Genomic DNA, 22,469 nt, shown 5'->3' on the forward strand with positions numbered 1-22,469 from the left:
AAGACGTGCGGATTTGTAGGTTAATTGGCGTGGTAAATGTTTTTTTTAAAATAGTCCCTAGTGGGTGTAGGATAGTGTTAATGTGCGGGGATCGCTGGTCGGCGCGGACCCGGTGGGCCGAAAGGGCCTGTTTCTACGCTGTATCTCTAAACTAAACATAGAAACATAGAAAATAGGTGCAGGAGGAGGCCACTCGGCCCTTCAAGCCAACACCGCCAAAATCAGTACCCTGTTCCTATTTTCACCCTATATCCCTTGATTCCCTTAGCCCTAAGAGCTATATCTAATTCTCTCGAAAACATCCAGTGAATTGGTCAACATCCAGTGAATTGGCCTCCACTGGCTTCTGTGGCAGAGAATTCCACAGATTCACAACTCTGCCATCAGAATCATCATTAAATTAAGTAACAGCGTAGTTTATTCTTGTCATGTGTACCGAGGTACAATGGAAAGCTTTTGTTGCGTGCTATCCAGTCAGTGGAGAGACTATACGTGATTACAATCCAGCCGTCCACAGTGTACAGATGCAGGATAAAGGGAATATCATTCAGTGCATGGTAGAGCCAGTAAAGTTTGATTAATGATAGTTCATCAGTCTCCAATGAGGTAAATGGTAGTTCAGGGCCACACTCTAGTTAGTGAGAGGGCAGTTAATTTGTCTGATAACAGCTGGTAAGAAACTGTCTCTGAATCTGGTGAAAGGGTGTTGAATCTGTGGAATTCTTTGCCACAGACGGCTGTGGAGGCCAAGTCAATGGATATTTTTAAGGCTGAGATAGATAGATTCTTGATTAGTGCGGGTGTCAGGGGTTATGGGGAGAAGGCAGGAGAATGGGGTTAGGAGGGAGAGATAGATCAGCCATGATTGAATGGCGGAGTAGACTTGATGGGCCGAATGGCCTGATTCTGCTCCGATTACCTTATGACCTAATCTGGAGGTGTGCGTTTTCAAACTTCTGTACCTCTTGCCCGATGGGAGAGGGGAGAAGAGGGAGTGACCGGGGTGAGACTGGTCCTTGATGATGCTGCTGGCCTTGCCGAGGCAGCGTGAGGTGTAGATGGAGTCAGTGGGAGGGAGGTTGGTTTGTGTGATGGTCTGGGCTGCGTCCACAATTCTCTGCAATTCCTTGCGGTCTTGGATGGAGCTGTTCCCAAACCAAGCTGTGATGCATCCTGATAAAATGCTTTCAGCGGCGCATCTGTAGAAGTTGGTGAGAGTTGGTGGGGACATGCTGAACTTCCTAAACCTTCTAAGGAAGTTGAGGCGTAGGTGTGCACGGTGAAACACAAGGGTCCAGAGAGGCAAGAGTGATTAATTATAGCATGAATCAACTGGGACAAAGGAATTCTTACTGGCAGCAACGTAATAGGCCTGCAAAATGCAAAACACAAAAATAATATATAAAAACATAGAAACATAGAAAATAGGTGCAGGAGGAGGCCATTCGGCCCTTCGAGTCTGCACCGCCATTCAATATGATCATGGCTGATCATCCAACTCAGTATCCCGTACCTGCCTTCTCTCCATACCTCCTGATCCCTTTAGCCACAAGGGCCACATCTAACTCCCTCTTAAATATAGCCAATGAACTGGCCTCAACTACCTTCTGTGGCAGAGAATTCCACAGATTCACCACTCTCTGTGTGAAAAAAAACTTTCTCATCTCAGTCCTAAAGGACTTCCCCCTTATTCTTAAACTGTGACCCCTTGTTCTGGACTTCCCCAACATCGGGAACAATCTTCCTGCATCTAGCCTGTCCAACCCCTTAAGAATTTTGTAAGTTTCTATAAGATCCCCCCTCAATCTTCTGAATTCTAGCGTGGGGTGGCATGTTGAGTGTATGTGTAGAGGGAAGTTGTCACGGTGTGCTCTAACCTCTGTTACCCCCGCCTCTGCTTCCAGTATTACGAGCGTCTGAATGACCTGGTGGCTGCCCCGGCTCCCATACCTCCACTGCTTGTATCAGGTGGTCCCGGCTCAGGGAAGTCCCTGCTCCTCTCCAAATGGTATGATTTGCTCGTCCAACTCTTGTATCTCCTGTGCAGGAAAGAACTGCAGATGCTGGTTTAGAATCGAAGGCAGACACAGCAGTGAAAAGCTTTTGTTGTGTGCTAACCGGTCAGTGGAAAGACAGTACAAGATTACAATCGAGCCGTCCGCAGTGTGCAGACACATGATAAGGGAGAGGCGTTTAGTGCACAAGTTGTAGGACTATTAACAGCTGCTTTCCAAAACGCTCCCAGTCCATAAGTTTATTGCTGTGGACTTTCTTTCTTTCTCTCGTATGTTAACTACAACAATCAAAATTGGCAATTGGTGCTTCAGAGTAGCGTAGTCGAAGCGTTGCTGCACATGTTACCAGTCCGGTAGAACTACCTAGGGCGGAGGACAAGGACATAAAGCAGCTCGCTCCCCATTGCTGTGGTATTTACTGGAGACGGTTTGCACTGTGAAATATATTTAGTTATATATATTACGTATATATGTATATAATATATATATGTGCGGTCACGGTGGCACATCGGTAGAGTTGCTGCCTTACAGCGGATGCAGCGCCGGAGACACGGGTTCCATCCCGACTACGGGTGCCGCCTGTACGGAGTTTGTACGTTCTCCCCATGACCTGCGTGGGTTTTCTCCGAGATCTTCGGCTTCCTCCCCCACTCCAAAGACGTGCAGGTTTGTAGGTTAATTGGCTCGGTGTAATTGTAAATTGTCCCTAGTGTGTGTAGTGAAGTGTTAATGTGCGGGGATCTCTGGTCGGCGCGGACACGGTGGGCCGAAGGGCCTGTTTCCGCGCTGTATCTCTAAACTAAAACTAAGATGGAATTATTCCTGTGCTGCAGTATTCTGTGTTTTGATTTCTGTGTTTGGGTGTCAGGGGTTATGGGGAGAAGGCAGGAGAATGGGGTTAAGAGGAGAGATAGATCAGCCATGACTGAATGGTAGAGTAAACTCGATGGGCTGAATGGCCTAATTCTACTCCTATTCCTTACGAATGTAGACACAAAATGCTGGAGTAACTCAGCGGGTCAGGCAGCATCTTGGGAGAGAAGGAATGGATGAAGTTTCTTCAGTCTTCGACCCGAAACGTCACCCATTCCTTCTCTCCAGAGACGCTGCCTGACCCGCTGAGTTACTCCAGCACTCTGCAGTTGTTTTTCCTACCTATTCCTTATGACCTTGATCTGCAATTTGCATTTTGTACTAACTTGTTTTTCTTGCCTTTTGAAGGATCGAACATCAACAGAAGGCTTCGCCAAGCACTTTGATGCTTTATCACTTTGCAGGAAGGCCATTGTCCACCAGCTCTGAGCCAGTGTTAATAATTAAACGACTCACTGTAAAGGTACAGACTCGCACACTTTGTAATGGTATTGAAGGAATGGAAGGCAGGCAGCATGTGTTAATTATACACGGAACACTGGAAATACTTCACAGGTCTCACGCATCAACAATCTTACTTCAGTTTCTCTTCCCACATAAACAGCCTGACCTGCTTAATATGATTTTATAGTGTTTTATCTAGTGATTTATTTGTCACATATGCAATTGTAATGTGAAATTTGTTTTGTATACACTGTTCAGCCAAAACATTGTGACCTGATGAGCCAAAACATTATGCCCCCCTGCCTAACATGCTGTTGGTCCTCCGTGTGCAGCCCCATACACAGCAGGGTGCGATGCACTGTGTATTGTGACACATTCCTCCCGTGACCACAATTAACATTTTCTGTGACTTGTGCCACAGTCGACCTTCTGTCGGTTCGGACCAGACGGGATAGCCTTCGTTGCCCTCGCGCATCGATGAGCCTTGGGCGCCCAACACCCTGCCTGTCACCGGTTTGTGGTTTGTCCCTCCTCGGACCACTGTCGGTAGGTACTCACCACTGCTGACCGGGAGCACCCCACAAGCCTTGCCGTTTCAGAGATGCTCTGACCCAGTCATCTGGCCAGAACAATTTGGCCCTTGTCAAAGTCGCTCAGGTCTTTACTCCTGCCCATTTCTCCTGCATCCAACACGTCAATTTCATGAACTGACTGTTCACTTGCTGCCTAATATATCCCACCCCTTGACATGTAACAAGATAATCAATGTTATTCACCTCGCCTGTCAGTGGTCATAATGTTTTGGCTGATCGGTGTATATTACACACGCGGGCGATGCCATTTTTGCCGGCATTATTCAAAGTATGCCCCCTCGCTCGATGTACTGCAGCAGTTCTTGCAAACCGACGTCCCTCTCCTCTCCTCTCCTCTCCTCTCCTCTCCTCTCCTCTCCTCTCCTCTCCTCTCCTCTCCTCTCCTCTCCTCTCCTCTCCTCTCCTCTCCTCTCCTCTCCTCTCCTCTCCTCTCCTCTCCTCTCCTCTCCTCTCCCCTCCCCTCCCCTCCCCTCCCCTCCCCTCCCCTCCCCTCCCCTCTCCCTCCCCTCCCCTCCCCTCCCCTCCCCTCCCCTCCCCTCCCCTCCCCTCCCCTCCCCTCCCCTCCCCTCTCCTCTCCCCTCCCCTCCCCTCCCCTCTCCTCTCCCCTCCCCTCCCCTCCCCTCCCCTCCCCTCCCCTCCCCTCTCCTCTCCTCTCCCCTCCCCTCTCCCCTCCCCTCCCCTCTCCCCTCCCCTCCCCTCCCCTCCCCTCTCCTCTCCCCTCCCCTCCCCTCCCCTCCCCTCCCCTCCCCTCTCCTCTCCCCTCCCCTCCCCTCCCCTCCCCTCTCCTCCCCTCCCCTCCCCTCCCCTCCCCCCTCCCCTCCCCTCCCCTCCCCTCCCCTCTCCTCTCCCCTCCCCTCCCCTCCCCTCCCCTCTCCTCTCCCCTCCCCTCTCCCCTCCCCTCTCCCCTCCCCTCCCCTCCCCTCTCCTCTCCCCTCCCCTCTCCTCTCCTCTCCCCTCCCCTCCCCTCCCCTCCCCTCTCCTCCCCTCCCCTCCCCTCCCCTCTCCTCTCCTCTCCTCTCCCCTCCCCTCCCCAGTACATGCTGAGTACACGGATAGGAAAGGTTTAGAATGATACTAGACCAAGTGGACCCGTTGGGCCCAAACCTCTCCTGCATTGGTGCAGCACCATCTCCTCCCCCTCCCCTCTCCCCCCTCCCCCCCCTCCCCCCTCCCTCCACTCCCCTCCCTCCCCAACCTCCCCCCACCCCTCCCCCCCTCCCCTCCCCCTCCCTCCACCCCTTCCCCCCCTCCTTCCCTCCCTCCTCCCCAACCTCCCCCCACCCCTCCCCCCCTCCCCTCCCCTCCCTCCACCCCTTCCCCACCCTCCTTCCCTCCCCTCCCCCAACCTCCCCCTCCATCTCCCTCCACCCCCTCCCCCACCCTCCCTCTCTCCTCCCCCAACCTCCCCATCCCCCTCTCCCTCTTCCCCCTCCTCCATCCCCCTCCCCCCTTATCCTCCCTCCCTAGGAGATAGATTTGAACTTTAAAATGTGAATAACTTTAAACATATAACACCGATTTCAATGAAACTTCTTCCATTAGCAACAAAGGGACGACGGTGAGTAAGATGGGCCTAAACTTGTCGCGCTATCGTGCACCGTTTTGGTTGTAGTTCAGGAACAAACAAACAAACAAATGAGAGTTTTACTATCTAGATGGGCCAAATGCCGGCGTGGTGGGACTAGTGTAGATGAGGCATCTTGTTCAGCGTAGATGAGTTTGTCCCAGGGGCATGTTTCCAACTGTACGACTCGAATCAATAATAGAAATAAGTAATAATCAATAATACTAGATTACCAGACCATTAGTAGTGCTGCCTGATGGATTGTCTTGTTCACTTCCAGCTGTTGCAGCATTCCTGGTCGGTGTCAGCTCTTACACTGGATCCGAGTAAGTTACTGGAAGAGTTCCCTCGATGGTTGGAGAAACTATCTGCACGTCACCAAGGGAGCATCATCATCATCATCGACTCCATCGACCAGATCGAGGTAGGAGTGTTGTAGATCGGGACCTATTAACAGAATAGTCAGACAACCTCTTTATTCTACTTACCCAGGCGGGAGAGAGCCTAGATACCGGCTCTCTCAGGCAGCCAGTGTTGCCTCTCTCTCTGAAAGCTTACATTTACACACCTTTTATACCCTAAATACATGTGCCAGTATTTTTCCATCGCTGCCTTATATGGCAAGTTTCCAACGCCCTATAAATCTTTATGTGTCTTTCGGGACCTCCGTGTCCGTCGTGTCCATCGTGACCTCTTCTTTCTTGGGAACAAAGGGCAGTCCATATGGCAAGATGTTCTTCTTAACACTTCAAAGGCCAGTTGCTGATATCAGAGGCATGCTGACAACAGGATGCCCCAGGAATAATCCGAGCTGGAGCTTTTACACTCCTGTAGCGACCATAGAGAATGGTCCAGGTCGTCGAACCCTCGGATTGGCCAGCGAGGTCACGTGTGAACGCGACCATGGGGATTGGTCCAGGGAGCGACATCGCTGATTGGCCAGCGATGTCATGTGCGCATTTGGCGCCCGAAATAGTCCGTTCGGCGAAGTCTTCGAAGAAGACAGTAAGTTTTTGATGGTTGTCCTTTACCTTGTTGTTTAACTCTGTATTCGAATATTGCGGCTGCAATAAACTTCCTTTACAACCAACAAGTTTTCGGACTCGCCATATTGGTGACCCCGACGTGATCTGGACGATCACCGACTAAGCAGGAACCCGACGCCTCGTTGACGATGACCGCGCCGGGCACACCGGAGTTAAGCGCGGAAAGCGTTCACCTTCCGTTGTTTTGGACGCACGCACCGCAAGCTTGGTTTATCCACGCCGAAGCTCAATTTCACATAAAGAAGATATCGGACGAATCCACGATGTACTACTACCTCGTCAGCGCTCTATCGCCGGACACAACCAAGCGTGTGATGCGGTTCATCGTGAATCCACCTGCGGAAAGCAAGTACGAGGCCATGAAGAAAGTATTACTGCGAATCTTCGGGTTTAATAAGCATGGTGGTGCGGCAAGACTTCTGCACCTACTGGATCTTGGAGACCAACTGCCTTCCGTCCTCATGTCCGAAATGATGATGCTAGCCGGTGAGCATACGGATTGCCCTATGTTCGAACAGGCATTCCGCGAGAGACTTCCTGAGGATGTCCGACTGCTGCTCACGGATTGTTCTTTTAAGGACCCCGAAGCATATGCAGCGAGAGCGGACGCGCTCATAGCGGCAAAAAACAAGGCAAGCGGTTCGATCAACAAGGTCTCGACATCAGTGACCACGCCACAGCGACGGCAAGATGGCGCCACGTCTCCCGCCAATTCTCCGAAAGCCCGCCAAAAAGATCCGCACAAGCGCGGCTGGTGCTATTATCACCTACGATGGGGTAGCGAATCCCGCAACTGCCGCTTGCCTTGTACCTTCGCGGGAAATGCCTCGGCCGATCGTACATAGGGGCAGTTACGATTGGCCAGAACCGGCGCCTCTATGTCCATGATCGATTCACGAACACAGCATTTTTGGTGGACACGTCAGCATAGTGCCGCCGACCGACCTCGAAACCAGATCGGGTAAGACAGGTCCCACCTTCATCGCGGTTAATGGCAGCCCAATTCGCACTTTCGGTATACGGAAGATGTCCCTTGTGTTAGGCCTCCGCACGTACGAATGGCCATTCATCATAGCCGACGTCAAACAAGCGATCCTGGGCGCAGATTTTCTCTGGGCTTTTTCACTGGTTCCTGATGTCCGCGGTAACGACCTCCGACCCTCCGCCGAAGATGAGCACGTCGCTCCGACAATCGCCTCCTCGCCCAGCCCTACTGTCCAGGTCGTCGTCGCGGCCCCCGACTCGTATGCTGAGATTCTGGCAGAGTTTCCAGAGCTGCTCATTCAACGTTTTGACACGCCTTCGGCCAAGCATGGCGTGGTCCATCACATCCGCACCGAAGGCCCTCCCGTTTTCGCTCGGGCCAGGAGACTACCGCCAGACAAACTGGTGGTGGCACGGGCGGAGTTCAGGAAGATGGAGGAAATGGGAATTGTCCGTCAGTCTGACAGCCCGTGGGCCTCGCCGTTACATATGGTCTCCAAGGCATCTGGGGGGTGGAGACCATGTGGCGATTATCGGCGTCTCAATGCTGTCACCACGGCTGATCGCTACCCCATACCGCACCTACAGGACTTTTCATCTGGGCTGGAAGGAGCGGTGGTGTTTTCCAAAATCGATTTGGTGCGAGGATACCACCAGATCCCGGTGCGACCGGAGGACATACAGAAAACTGCAACGATTACTCCGTTCGGGTTGTTTGAATGGTTGCGTATGCCTTTCGGTTTAAAGAACGCGGCACAGGCTTTCCAACGACTGATGGACCGCGTGGGCCGGGGTTTACCCTTTTTGTTTATTTATTTAGACGACATCCTGGTCGCCAGCCCCTCAGTGCAGGAACACCAGGCCCACTTGCGGACCGTGTTCCAGCGGCTCCAAGACCACGGGCTCATTATCCAACCCTCCAAATGTCAATTCGGCCTTCCTGCTCTTGATTTTCTAGGGCACAGAATTACACCTGCCGGCGCCTCCCCTTTGCCCGAGAAGGTGGAGGCTATCCGGGCATTTCCCAGGCCCACCACAGTAAAAGGGCTACAGGAGTTCGTAGGCATGGTCAATTTCTACCATAGGTTCGTACCGGCACCTGCGCGAGTCATGCGCCCGCTTTTCCAATGCCTGGCAGGGAATCCGGTAGAGTTGATATGGTCCCCGACCGCAGAGGCGGCTTTTACAGCAGCTAAGGCAGCCTTGGCAGACGCCACCATGTTGGTCCATCCGAGCCCCTCCGCCCCCACGGCCCTGACGGTTGACGCCTCTGACGTGGCGGTGGGCGGGGTTCTGGAGCAGCAGGTCGGTGGCCGTTGGCAGCCTTTAGCGTTTTTCAGCCGGCAACTAAATTCGGCCGAGCTGAAGTATAGCGCATTTGACCGAGAGCTTCTGGCTCTCTATTTAGCTGTTCGTCATTTCAGGTACTTCCTCGAGGGCCGCCCATTTGTGGCCTTTACGGACCACAAACCATTAACATTTGCTTTTTTGAAATTGTCTGACCCATGGTCGGCCCGCCAGCAGCGGCACCTGACTGCTATCTCCGAATTTACCACCGATGTCCGTCATGTCGCGGGTAAGCTTAATGCCGTTGCTGACGCCCTGTCTAGACCCGCTTTTTCCCCTATTTCGGCGGTGGACTGCGAAGTGGATCCCCAGGAGCTTGCGAAGGCACAGCTTCTAGCGGATACCGTTTCGGCATACCGGTCCATCACTTTGGGATTGAAGTTGGCCCAGGTAGCTTGTGGGTCGGAAGGCACAAAAGTCTGGTGCGATGTTTCTCTTCCCCGTCCCAGGCCGGTAGTACCGCCCTCCCTTCAGCGCCGGGTTTTCGATGCCATTCATGGGCTGGCGCACCCGTCCATCCGCTCCACCTCTGCCTTGGTAGCAGCTCGGTTTGTCTGGCATGGCCTACGGAAACAGGTAGCGGGTTGGGCACGTTCCTGCGTTCCCTGTCAGACCGCTAAAGTCCAGCGCCATGTCCAGCCCCCCGTACAGGATTTCGAGGTCCCGGCTGTTCGTTTTTTCCACATCCACGTGGATTTGGTCGGTCCTTTGCCTTCCTCCCGGGGCTACACCCACCTCCTCACGGTGGTGGATCGGTTCACCCCGGTGACCAGAGGCTTTCCCATTGTCTGATATTTCGTCAGCGTCTTGTGCTAGGACTTTGTCCCTTCATTGGGTAGCTCGTTTCGGGGTCCCGGCAGTTATTACCACTGACAGAGGCCCACAATTCACTTCGTCCCTCTGGGCCGCGCTCGCAGAACTGTACGGGTCCAAGTTACAACCCACTACTGCATATCACCCCCAGGCAAATGGACTCGTAGAAAGGTTCCACCGCCAACTTAAGGCGTCCCTCAGTGCAAGGCTTGAAGGCCCGGACTGGGTAGACCAGCTCCCTTGGGTTCTTTTGGGCATCCGGACTGCTCCTAAGCTAGATCTCGGTGCGTCGTCCGCAGAGCTAGTATATGGCTCGACACTTCGAGTACCCGGAGATCTGTTTCCGGACCCTTCAGACCAGCTGCCTACAGTCCCATCAGTGTTAGCATCTCTCCGGGAACGGGTGGGCTCCCTGGCTCCAGTTCCGACTTCACGTCATGGGTGTCCCATGGTACATGAACCGCCTTCCCTGAAGGACTGTGAGTTCGTTTTTCTGCGAAAAGATTCCCATCGCGCCCCGTTGCAGAGGGTCTATCAAGGGCCGTTCCGGGTTTTGCGTAAGGGAACAGCTACCTTCACCTTAGACATGTGCGGCAAGAGTGAGCTCGTCTCGGTGTCCCGGCTCAAACCTGCACATTTGGATCCGGATCAACCAGTCCCGGTCGGTCAAACCCCTAGGAGAGGCCGACCTCCGTTAGTTCCGCTCAGTCCAGGACCCCCCGTTCCGACAGTTCCTCCAGGACCCCCCGTTCCGGCAGTTCCTCCAGGACCCCCCGTTCCGGTAGTTCCTCCAGGACCTCCCGTTCCGGCTGTTCCGCCAAGTCCGGAACCCCCGGCTCCTGTGGTTCAGGCTGTCCCTCTCCGTACTCGTTATGGTCGCGAAATCCGGCTCCCTGCTAGGTTCCGCACCTCGGGTTCTGGGGGGGGTCATGTAGCGACCATAGAGAATGGTCCAGGTCGTCGAACCCTCGGATTGGCCAGCGAGGTCACGTGTGAACGCGACCATGGGGATTGGTCCAGGGAGCGACATCGCTGATTGGCCAGCGATGTCATGTGCGCGTTTGGCGCCCGAAATAGTCCGTTCGGCGAAGTCTTCGAAGAAGACAGTAAGTTTTTGATGGTTGTCCTTTACCTTGTTGTTTAACTCTGTATTCGAATATTGCGGCTGCAATAAACTTCCTTTACAACCAACAAGTTTTCGGACTCGCCATATTGGTGACCCCGACGTGATCTGGACGATCACCGACTAAGCAGGAACCCGACGCCTCGTTGACGATGACCGCGCCGGGCACACCGGAGTTAAGCGCGGAAAGCGTTCACCTTCCGTTGTTTTGGACGCACGCACCGCAAGCTTGGTTTATCCACACCGAAGCTCAATTTCACATAAAGAAGATATCGGACGAATCCACGATGTACTACTACCTCGTCAGCGCTCTATCGCCGGACACAACCAAGCGTGTGATGCGGTTCATCGTGAATCCACCTGCGGAAAGCAAGTACGAGGCCATGAAGAAAGTATTACTGCGAATCTTCGGGTTTAATAAGCATGGTGGTGCGGCAAGACTTCTGCACCTACTGGATCTTGGAGACCAACTGCCTTCCGTCCTCATGTCCGAAATGATGATGCTAGCCGGTGAGCATACGGATTGCCCTATGTTCGCCATACTCCTGCAATAAAACCCACATAGCTGCATTCGTAATGTTAACCCCTTACAGGAGCAGGACCAAAGACATATAAAATTATTAAGGGGTTGGACACGTTAGAGGCAGGAAACATGTTCCCAATGTTGGGGGAGTCCAGAACCAGGGGCCACATTTTAAGAATAAGGGGTAGGCCATTTAGAACTGAGATGAGGAAAAACTTTTTCAGTCAGAGAGTTGTGAATCTGTGGAATTCTCTGCCTCAGAAGGCAGTGGAGGCCAAGTCTCTGAATGCATTCAAGAGAGAGCTAGATAGAGCTCTTAAGGATAGCGGAGTCAGGGGGTATGGGGAGAAGGCAGGAATGGGGTACTGATTGAGAATGATCAGCCATGATCACATTGAATGGCGGTGCTAGCTCGAAGGGGCGAATGGCCTCCTCCTGCACCTATTGTCTATTGTGTATTAAGCAGTAAATTAAAAAAGACTATCACAAAGCTGTAATTCGGAAACGAAAGCAGCAAATGCTGGAGTAACTCAGCGGGTCAGGCAGCATCTGTGGAGAACATGGATAGGTGACGTTTCACAGAGTGCTGGAGTAACTCAGTGGGTCAGGCAGCATCTGTGGAGAACATGGATAGGTGACGTTTCAGGTGGAGACCCTCCTTCAGACTGATAGTCACAGGAAAGGGAAACGAGAAATATAGACGGTGATGTAGTGAGATATAGAACAAATGAATGAAAGATATGCAAAAATGTAACGATGATAAAGGAAACAGGCCATTGTTAGCTGTATGCTAGGTGAGAACGAGAAGCTGGTGCTACTTGGGTGGGGGAGGGATTTAGAGAGAGGAAATCCCGGGGTTACTTGAAGTTGGAGGAATCAATGTACCACTGGGCTGTAAGCTGCCCAAGCAAAATATGAGATGCTGTTCCTCCAATTTGCGTTTAGCCTCACTCTGACAATGGAGGAGACCGAGGACAGAAAGGTCAGTGTGGGAATGGGAAGGGGAATTAAAGAGTCCGGCAACCGGGAGATCAGGTTGGTCCAGGCGGGCTGAGCGAAGGTATTCCGCGAAACCATCGCCCAGTCTGCGCTTGGTCTCGCCGATGTATAAGAGCCCACATCTTGAACGACAGATACAGTAGATGAGGTTGGAGGAGGTGCAAGTGAACCTCTGCCTCACCTGAAAGGACTGTCGGGGTCCCTGGACAGAGTCGAGGGAGGAGGTACAGCGACAGGTGTTGCACCTCCTGCGGTTGAAGGGGAAGGTACCTGGGGAGGGGGTGGTTTGGGTGGGAAAGGGTGAGTTAACCAGGGAGTTGCGGAGGGAACGTTTTGGCCTACTGCCCTTCAACAGAACTGGGAAGGAGAGATATTGGTCTCAGACCTAAATGGCCTACCCCTTATTCTTACACTTTTAGTCACACTTAGTTTTGGCAATGTAAAATGATGACACGAAAGTGGGGGAGTTGCAGACAGTGGGGAAGGCTGTCAGGAGGCACGTCAGGAGACATGTCAGCTGTAGAAATGGCAGATGGAGGTTAAGCCGAGCCCCAAGGCAAGGTGGTGCACTTTGGGAGGATGAATGTAAGGAGAAAGTCCACAGTCAATGGCACCAGGCTTAACTGCCTGGATGTGCAGAGGGATCTTGGACTCACAGTTCACAGCTCACTAAAGGTGGCAACACGTGTAGATAAGTCAAGAAGGCGTCTGGTACGCTTGCCATCATGGATCCAATGCAGTCTAACCTTCCAGAGTAGCTCAGCATGTGGAACTTCCATAGAAGGCACAGTGGGTTCAGCATGTCCCCAACAACTCTCCCCAACTTCTACAGATGCGCCGTAGAAAGCACTTTATCAGGATGCATCACAGCTTGGTTTGGGAACAGCTCCATCCAAGACCGCAAGAAAATGCAGAGGATTGTGGACGCAGCCCAGACCATCACACAAACCAACCTCCCTTCCACTGACTCCATCTATACCTCACGCTGCCTCGGCAAGGCCAGCAGCATAATCAAGGACCAGTCTCACCCCGGTCACTCCCTCTTCTCCCCTCTCCCATCGGGCAAGAGATACAGAAGTGTGAAAACGCACACCTCCAGATTCAGGGACAGTTTCTTCCCGGCTGTTATCAGGCAACTGAACCGTCCTACCACAACTAGGGAGCGATTCTGATCTCCCATCTACCTCACTGGTGACCCTCAGACTATCTTTAATCAGACTTTTCTGGAATTTACCTTGCACTAAAGATTATTCTCTTTATCATGTATCTGTACACTGTGAACGGCTCAATTGTAATCATGTATTGTCTTTCTGCTGGCTGGTTAGCACACAACAAAAGCTTTTCACTGTAGCTCGGTAAACGTGTCAATAAACTAAAAGTAGACACCAAATGCTGGATTGAAATAGAGTCTTACAGCGTGGAAACAGGCCAACTGCCCACACGACCAACATGCTCCATCTACACTAGTCCCACCCACCCACACCGACCAACATGCCCCATCTACACTAGTCCCACCCACCCACACCGACCAACATGCCCCATCTACACTAGTCCCACCCACCCACACCGACCAACATGCCCCATCTACACTAGTCCCACCCACCCACACCGACCAACATGCCCCATCTACACTAGTCCCACCCACCCACACCGACCAACATGCCCCATCTACACTAGTCCCACCCACCCACACCGACCAACATGCCCCATCTACACTAGTCCCACCCACCCACACCGACCAACATGCTCCATCTACACTAGTCCCACCTTGCCCACACAGCCAACATGCTCCATCTACACTAGTCCCACCCACCCACACCGACCAACATGCCCCATCTACACTAGTCCCACCTTGCCCACACCGACCAACATGCCCCATCTACACTAGTCCCACCCACCCACACCGACCAACATGCCCCATCTACACTAGTCCCACCTTGCCCACACAGCCAACATGCTCCATCTACACTAGTCCCACCCACTCACACCGACCAACATGCCCCATCTACACTAGTCCCACCCACCTACACCGACCAACATGCCCCATCTACACTAGTCCCACCCACCTACACCGACCAACATGCCCCATCTACACTAGTCCCACCTTGCCCACACCGACCAACATGCCCCATCTACACTAGTCCCACCTTGCCCACACCGACCAACATGCCCCATCTACACTAGTCCCACCTTGCCCACACCGACCAACATGCCCCATCTACACTAGTCCCACCCACCCACACCGACCAACATGCCCCATCTACACTAGTCCCACCTTGTCCTTCTGCAGTAGTACAGGGCCCTAGTGAGACCGCACCTGGAGTACTGTGTGCAGTTTTGGTCTCCAAATTTGTGGAAGGATATTCTTGCTATTGAGGGCGTGCAGCGTAGGTTTACTAGGTTAATTCCTGGAATGGCGGGACTGCCATATGTTGAAAGACTGGAGCGACTAGGCTTGTACACACTGGAATTTAGAAGGATGAGAGGGGATCTTATCGAAATGTATAAGATTATTAAGGGGTTGGACACGTTAGAGGTAGGAAACATGTTCCCAATGTTGGGGGAGTCCAGAACAAGGGGCCACAGTTTAAAAATAAGGGGTAGACCATTTAGAACGGAGATGAGGAAAAGTATTTTCAGTCAGAGAGTTGTGAATCTGTGGAATTCTCTGCCTCAGAAGGCAGTGGAGGCCAATTCTCTGAATGCATTCAAGAGAGAGCTAGATAGAGCTCTTAAGGATAATGGAGTCAGGGGGTATGGGGAGAAGGCAGGAACGGGGTACTGATTGAGAATGATCAGCCATGATCACATTGAACGGCGGTGCTGGCTCGAGGGGCCGAATGGCCTACTCCTGCACACAGTACTCCAGGTGCGGTCTCACTAGGGCCCTGTACAACTGCAGAAGGACCTCTTTGCTCCTATACTCAACTCCTCTTGTTATGAAGCCCAACATGCCATTGGTCGATGGGCTGAAGGGCCTGTTTGGCGCTCTATTTCTAAACTAAACTAAAACGTTTATTGCAGTCTTTAACATTGATCAGTTTATTCACAAGGTTTACTTATGGTGTTAATTATGGGAATGCACATTGCACAGAAGGTTTATTGGGCAATAAATGAGCCAATTTCACAACTCTGAAAATCATTGGATGGTTACTGGTGAAATTGTCCTGAACTGGATGGTGTCAATGCTACTCACCTCTTCTGTGCCAGACGCTCTGACGAATGTGTGAAGCAACTATTTCCTTCACTGTTGAGATATCATCTTTCTCAATAAAAACACTCTCACCATGAAATTAATTCATAAACTACATTGCCAAAACTAAGGTTTCACAAAATGCTGGAGTAACTCAGCTCGTCAGGCAGCACCTTGGAGAGAGGGAATGGGTGACGTTGCAGGTCGAGACCCTTCTTCAGTCTGAAGAAGAGTCTCGACCCGAAACGTATCCCATTCCTTCTCTCCTAGATGCTGCCTGACCTGCTGAGTTACACCAGCATTTTGTGATACCTTCGATTTGTACCAGCATCTGCAGTTATTTTCCTACACAACTTGCCAAAACTAAGTGTTACTAAAAGTTTAAGAATAAGGGGCCAGCCATTTAGGTCTGTGATGAGGAAAAACCTTTTCCACCCAGAGAGTTGTGAATCTGTGGAATTCTCTGCCACAGAGGGCATTGGAGGTCGATTCACTGGATGTGTTCAAGAGAGAGTTAGATTTAGCTCTTCGGGCTAACGGAATCAACGGGTATGGGGAGAAAGCAGGAACGGGGTACTGATTGTGGATGATCAGCCATGATCATATTGAATGTCGGTGCTAGCTCGAGGGGCCGAATGGCCTCAACCTGCACCTGTTTTCTATGTTTCTCTCCGGGTGGGTTCCTGGTCACGGGACCCTGTCACCATGCACGATGTCGTAGAGTCATAGAGTGATACAGTGTGGAAACAGGCCCTTTGGCCCAACTCGCCCACACCAGCCAACAATGTCCCAGCTACACTAGTCCCACCTGCCTGCGCTTGGTCCATACCCCTTCAAACCTGTCCTATCCATGTACCTGTCCAACTGTTTCTTAAACGTCGGGATAGTCCCAGCCTCAACTACCTCCTCTGGCAGCTCGTTCCATACACCCACCACCCTCTGTGTAAAAAAGTTACCCCTCGGGTTCCTATTAAATCTCCCCTTCACCTTGAACCTGTGTCCTCTGGTCCTCGATTCCCCTACTCTGGGCAAGAGACTCTGTACATCTACCCGATCTATTCCTCTCATGGTTTTATACACCTGGGCCACCGATCAGCCAAAACATTATGACCACTGACAGGCGAAGTGAATAACATTGATTATCTTGTTACAATGGCACCTGTCAAGGGGTGGGATATATTAGGCAGCAAGTGAACAGTCAGTTCTTGAAGTTGATGTGTTGGATGCAGGAGAAATGGGCAGGAGTAAAGACCTGAGCGACTTTGACAAGGGCCAAATTGTTCTGGCCAGACGACTGGGTCAGAGCATCTCTGAAACGGCAAGGCTTGTGGGGTGCTCCCGGTCAGCAGTGGTGAGTACTGACCGACAGTGGTCCGAGGAGGGACAAACCACAAACCGGCGACAGGCAGGGTGTTGGGCGCCCAAGTCTCGTCGATGCGCGAGGGCAACGAAGGCTATCCCGTCTGGTCCGAACCGACAGAAGGTCGACTGTGGCACAAGTCACAGAAAATGTTAATGGTGGTCACGGGAGGAATGTGTCACAATACGAGGTGCATCGCACCCTGCTGTGTATGGGGCTGCACACGGAAGACCAACAGCATATTAAGCAGGTGGTCACAATGTTTTGGCTGGTCAGTGTATGTTGTGAAGCAGTGCCTCTGTTGTACAAAGTGTGTTTGGATCTGCTTTCAGCAAGCTGAACGGCACATGAAGTGGCTAATCGACCCGCTCCCTGTCAACGTCAGGGTCATCGTGTCTGTCAATGTGGAGACCTGCCCGCAAGCATGGAGGTCGGTAACCTAATACTTTTTCACAATCTTTATATATTGAGCCTTACAATGCTCAATCTAATTGTCACGAAGGTAGACACACAGTGCTGGAGTAACTCAGCAGGTCAGGCAGCATCTGTGGAGAACATGGATGGGTGACATTTCACAGAGTGCTGGAGTAACTCAGCGGGTCAGGCAGCATCTGTGGAGAACAGGGATAGGTGACGTTTCACAGAGTGCTGGAGTAACTCAGCGGGTCAGGCAGCATCTGTGGAGAACATGGATAGGTGACGTTTCACAGAGTGCTGGAGTAACTCAGCGGGTCAGACAGCATCTCTGGAGAACATGGATAGGTGACGTTTCACAGAGTGCTGGAGTAACTCAGCGGGTCAGACAGCATCTCTGGAGAACATGGATAGGTGACGTTTCACAGAGTGCTGGAGTAACTCAGCGGGTCAGGCAGCATCTCTGGAGAACATGGATAGGTGACGTTTCACAGAGTGCTGGAGTAACTCAGCGGGTCAGACAGCATCTGTGGAGAACAGGGATAGGTGACGTTTCACAGAGTGCTGGAGTAACTCAGCGGGTCAGACAGCATCTCTGGACAGAAGTAATGGGTGACGTTTCGGGTCGAGACCCTTCTTCAGACTGACTTCACCCTGTTTCCTGTAAAAACTTGTTCCCATCCTAAATCCTGTAAAGCACTGACTTCATAAATGTCACCACTAATTTCCATCCTGCTCTTAAATATCCTTGGACCATCTCTGACATCTCCCTACCGTTTCTGGATCTCACCATCTCCATCACAGGAGACAGACTAATGACCGACATCTACTATAAACCTACTGACTCCCATAGCTACCTTCACTACATTTCCTCCCACCCTGTTTCCTGTAAAAACTCTATCCCCTACTACCAATAAAAATTCTCCTCAATCTATTTGTCACCAGCATCTGCAGTTTTTTCCCATTAAACCAGCATCTGCAGTTTTTCCCACTAAACCAGCATCTGCAGTTTTTTCCCACGAAGTCTGAAGAAGGGTCTCGACCCGAAACATCACCCATTCCTTCTCTCCAGAGACGCTGCCTGACCCGCTGAGTTACTCCAGCATTTTGTGTCTACCTTCGATTTTAACCAGCATCTACAGTTTTTTTCCTTTACTATGCTCAATCTATTTAACCTCAACGCTACATTTTAATTGTGTCTTTGCCAATTATTATTCAATTGTACTTTATTGTTGCATGAACCGAGGTACAGTGAAATTCCTATCCTGTGCACAGTTCAGTAAAAGCAGTGATTATTGATATTTTTGCATACCTTTCATTCATTGTTCTTTATCTCTCCTCATCACCGTCTATATCTCTCATTTCCCACTCCCCTGACTTTCAATCTGAAGAAGGGTCTCGACCCGAAACGTCACCCATTCCTTCTCTCCACAGATGCTGCCTGACCCGCTGAGTTACTCCAGTACTCTGTGGAACGTCACCTGTCCATGTTCTCCACAGATGCTGCCTGACCCGCTGAGTTACTCCAGCACTCTGTGGAACGTCACCTGTCCATGTTCTCCACAGATGCTGCCTGACCCGCTGAGTTACTCCAGCGCTCTGTGGAACGTCACCTGTCCATGTTCTCCACAGATGCTGCCTGACCCGCTGAGTTACTCCAGCACTCTGTGGAACGTCACCTGTCCATGTTCTCCACAGATGCTGCCTGACCCGCTGAGTTACTCCAGTACTCTGTGGAACGTCACCTGTCCATGTTCTCCACAGATGCTGCCTGACCCGCTGAGTTACTCCAGCACTCTGTGGAACGTCACCTGTCCATGTTCTCCACAGATGCTGCCTGACCCGCTGAGTTACTCCAGTACTTTGTGTCCATCTTCAGTTAAAACCTTGCTCTACATGGGCACAATCATACTCGAGTACAAGAGGACAGAGCCGCTCACTATTCTGTACATTTCAATGAGGTTCCCTCTCATTCTTCTAAATTCCAGCGAATACAGGCCCAGTGCTGACGAACGAAACTGATGCCCATGCCAATGAAGAATCTATCTATCTCTGCCTTAAATATATCCACTGACTTGGCCCACACATCCTTCTGAGGCAAAGAATCCCACTTGTCAGTGCCCTTTAGGTGGTGACTATTTGCACACCATGTGTATCCAAGCAAAGAATATCATTGTGACTTGCCACATGTGACAATCAAGTATTCATTCATCAATCGTTCATTCATTCATCATCCGTTCGTGTGGTTAATGGTGATATTTGGTGCTTTTTCACCCAGACGGTTGTGAATTTGTGGAATTCTCTGCCACAGAGGGCAGTGGAGGCCGATTCACTGGTTGAATTTAAGAGAGGGTTAGATAGAGCTCTAGGGGCTAGTGGAATCAAGGGATATGGGGAGAAGGCAGGCACGGGTTACTGATTGTGGATGATCAGCCGTGATCACAATGAATGGCGGTGCTGGCTCGAAGGGCCGAATGACAATGGACAATAGGTGCAGGAGGAGGCCATTCGGCCCTTCGAGCCAGCACCGCCATTCAATGTGATCGTGGCTGATCATTCTCATTCAGTACCCCGTTCCTGCTTTCTCCCCATACCCCCTATCCTTAAGAGCTCTATCTAGCTCTCTCTTGAATGCATTAACCTCCTCCTGCACCTATTGTTTATGTTGTCCTGTTTCTATGTTGAGTTGGTGAATCAGGTTTGTGTGACTGTAGGTTGTGGCCGACACTTCACCTCGACCCACTGAGCCTGAAGGACATCGTCGCTCTGATCACGGCAGAGTGCCGCCACGCTGATGTGAAGATCACCCGTGAGCAGGTTTGTACACGGCCGTAGACACTAGGATGTGCACGTGACCTCTTACCCAATGTAAACAGGAAGGGCATTCTTGATATCGAGGGAGTGCAGCGTAGGTTCACCAGGTTATTATCTGAATGGTGTCAACTTAGGAAAAGGGGACGTACAACGAGATCTGGGCGTCCTAGTGCATCATTCACTGAAAGGAAGCATGCAGGTACAGCAGCCAGTGAAGAAAGCTCATGGCATGTTGGCCTTCATAACAAGAGGAGTTGAGTATAGGAGCAAAGAGGTCCTTCTGCCGTTGTACAGGGCCCTAGTGAGACCACACCTGGAGTACTGTGTGCAGTTTTGGTCTACATATTTGAGGAAGGATATACTTGCTATTGAGGGCGTGCAGCGTAGGTTGACCAGGTTAATTCCCGGGATGGTGGGACTGACATACGATGAAAGAATGGGTCGACTGGGCTTGTATTTGTTGGAATTTTAGAAGGATGAGAGGGGATCTTATAGAAACATATAAAATTCTTAAAGGATTGGACAGGCTAGATGCAGGAAAAATGTTCCCAATGTTGGGGGAGTCCAGAACCAGGGGTCAGTCTAAGAATAAAGGGGAGGCCATTTCGGACTGAGGAGAAGAAATCTTTTTCACCGAGAGTTGTGAATTTGTGGAATTCTCTGCCACAGAGGGCAGTGGAGGCCAATTCACTGGATGAATTTAAAAGAGAGTTAGATAGAGCTCTAGGGGCTAGTAGAATCAAGGGATCTGGGGAGAAGGCAGGCACGGGTTACTGATTGAGAATGATCAGCCATGATCACAATGAATGGCGGTGCTGGCTGGAAGGTCTGAATGGCCACCTCCTGCACCTATTGTCTATGTTTCTATGTTTGTGGGTAAGTGAATGAGCAAGAGGGATAATACATCATTTATACGATACGATGCGATAGAATATTATTTATCCCAGGAGGGAAATTGATCTGCCAACAGTCATCAAACACAACAGGATACATGAAACATGAAGTTAAAGTGACGAGTGAAAAGGATTGGAGGTGTGCAAAGATTGGGGAGATGTGGGTGAGAGGAGTCAGTCTCAGTCTACCCCACGACAGAAGGGGGAGGAGTTGTACAGTTTGATAGCCACAGGGAAGAAGGATCTCCTGTGGCGTTTGTTCTGTGCTGCATCTTGGTGGGACCAGTCTGTTGCTGAAGTAGCACGGTGGGGCAGCGGAAGAGTTGCTGCATCACAGCGCCAGAGACCTGGGTTCAGGGCCGTCTGTACGGAGTTTGTACGTTCTCCCCGTGACCTGCGTGGGTTTTCTCCCAGATCTTCGGTTTCCTCCCACACTCCAAAGGCGTGCAGGTTTGTAGGTTAAGTAGCTTGGGTAAAATGGTCCCGAGTGTGTAGGATAATGCTCGTGTATGGGCTGATCGCTGGTCGGCCGAAGGGCCAGTTTGTGCGCTGCTCTCTAAAGGCTAAAAGTAAAGTCTGAAGTAATCATGGTAGTGATCCCTAGTGTGCGGGGATCACTGGTCGGCAGGAACTAGGTGGGCCGAAGGGCCTGTTCCCGCGCTGTATCTCTAAAGCCTAAATGTACCGAGAGATAGATGGCTGGCGTGGTCTCGGTGGGCTGAAGGGCCCATTTCCATGGGCGGTCACGGTGGCGCAGCGGTAGAGTTGCTGCCTTACAGTGTTTACAGCACCGGAGACCCGGGTTCGATCCTGACTACGGGTGCCGTCTGTACGGAGTTTGTACGTTCTCCCCGTGACCTGCGTGGGTTTTCTCCGAGATCTTCGGTTTCCTCCCGCACTCCAAAGACGTGCAGGTTTGTAGGTTAATTGGCTTGGTTTGTGTGTAAATTGTCCCTAGTGGGTGCGGGATCGTGTTAGTGTGCGGGGATCGCTGGTCGGCGCGGACCCGGTGGGCCGAAGGCCCTGTTTCCGCGCTGTATCTCTAAACTAAACTAAAAAATCTTTCGAGGGTTCCATGGTATGGTATGAGGAGAGCAGGGTTGCCAACCGTCCCGTATTAGCCGGGACATCCCGTATTTTGGGCTAAATTGGCTTGTCCTGTACAGGACCGCCCTTGTCCCGTATTAGGCCCAGGGGGCGCTGTAGGCCCGGACACTGTAGTAGGAAAAAAACTACAGGTGCTGGTTAAAATCTGTGCCTCCCTTCCGGACAGTGTAGGCCCAGACACTGTAGGTCCGGGGGGCGCTGTAGGCCCTGGCAGTGTAGACCCGGACAGTGTAGGCCCGGACAGTGTAGGCCCGGGCAGTGTAGGCCCGGACAGTGTAGACCCGGGCAGTGTAGGCCCGGACAGTGTAGGCCCGGGCAGTGTAGGCCCGGGCAGTGTAGGCCCGGACAGTGTAGACCCAGGCAG

General features: G+C 51.7%; 1 protein-coding gene across 1 annotated transcript in view; it reads left to right on the forward strand.

Moving 5' to 3' along the window:
* The window catches only part of nphp3 (nephronophthisis 3), an 85,545-nt gene that overhangs the window by 23,312 nt on the left and 39,764 nt on the right, over positions 1 to 22,469 (forward strand). Inside the window, exons 10-14 of the mRNA XM_078426544.1 lie at positions 1,905 to 2,008; positions 3,237 to 3,351; positions 5,770 to 5,913; positions 17,210 to 17,307; positions 20,006 to 20,108. Of these exons, the coding sequence (XP_078282670.1) occupies positions 1,905 to 2,008; positions 3,237 to 3,351; positions 5,770 to 5,913; positions 17,210 to 17,307; positions 20,006 to 20,108 (564 nt within the window). The remainder of the gene's footprint in view (positions 1 to 1,904; positions 2,009 to 3,236; positions 3,352 to 5,769; positions 5,914 to 17,209; positions 17,308 to 20,005; positions 20,109 to 22,469) is intronic.

This window comes from Rhinoraja longicauda, chromosome 2, assembly GCF_053455715.1.
Source record: "Rhinoraja longicauda isolate Sanriku21f chromosome 2, sRhiLon1.1, whole genome shotgun sequence".
NCBI lineage: Eukaryota > Metazoa > Chordata > Chondrichthyes > Rajiformes > Arhynchobatidae > Rhinoraja > Rhinoraja longicauda.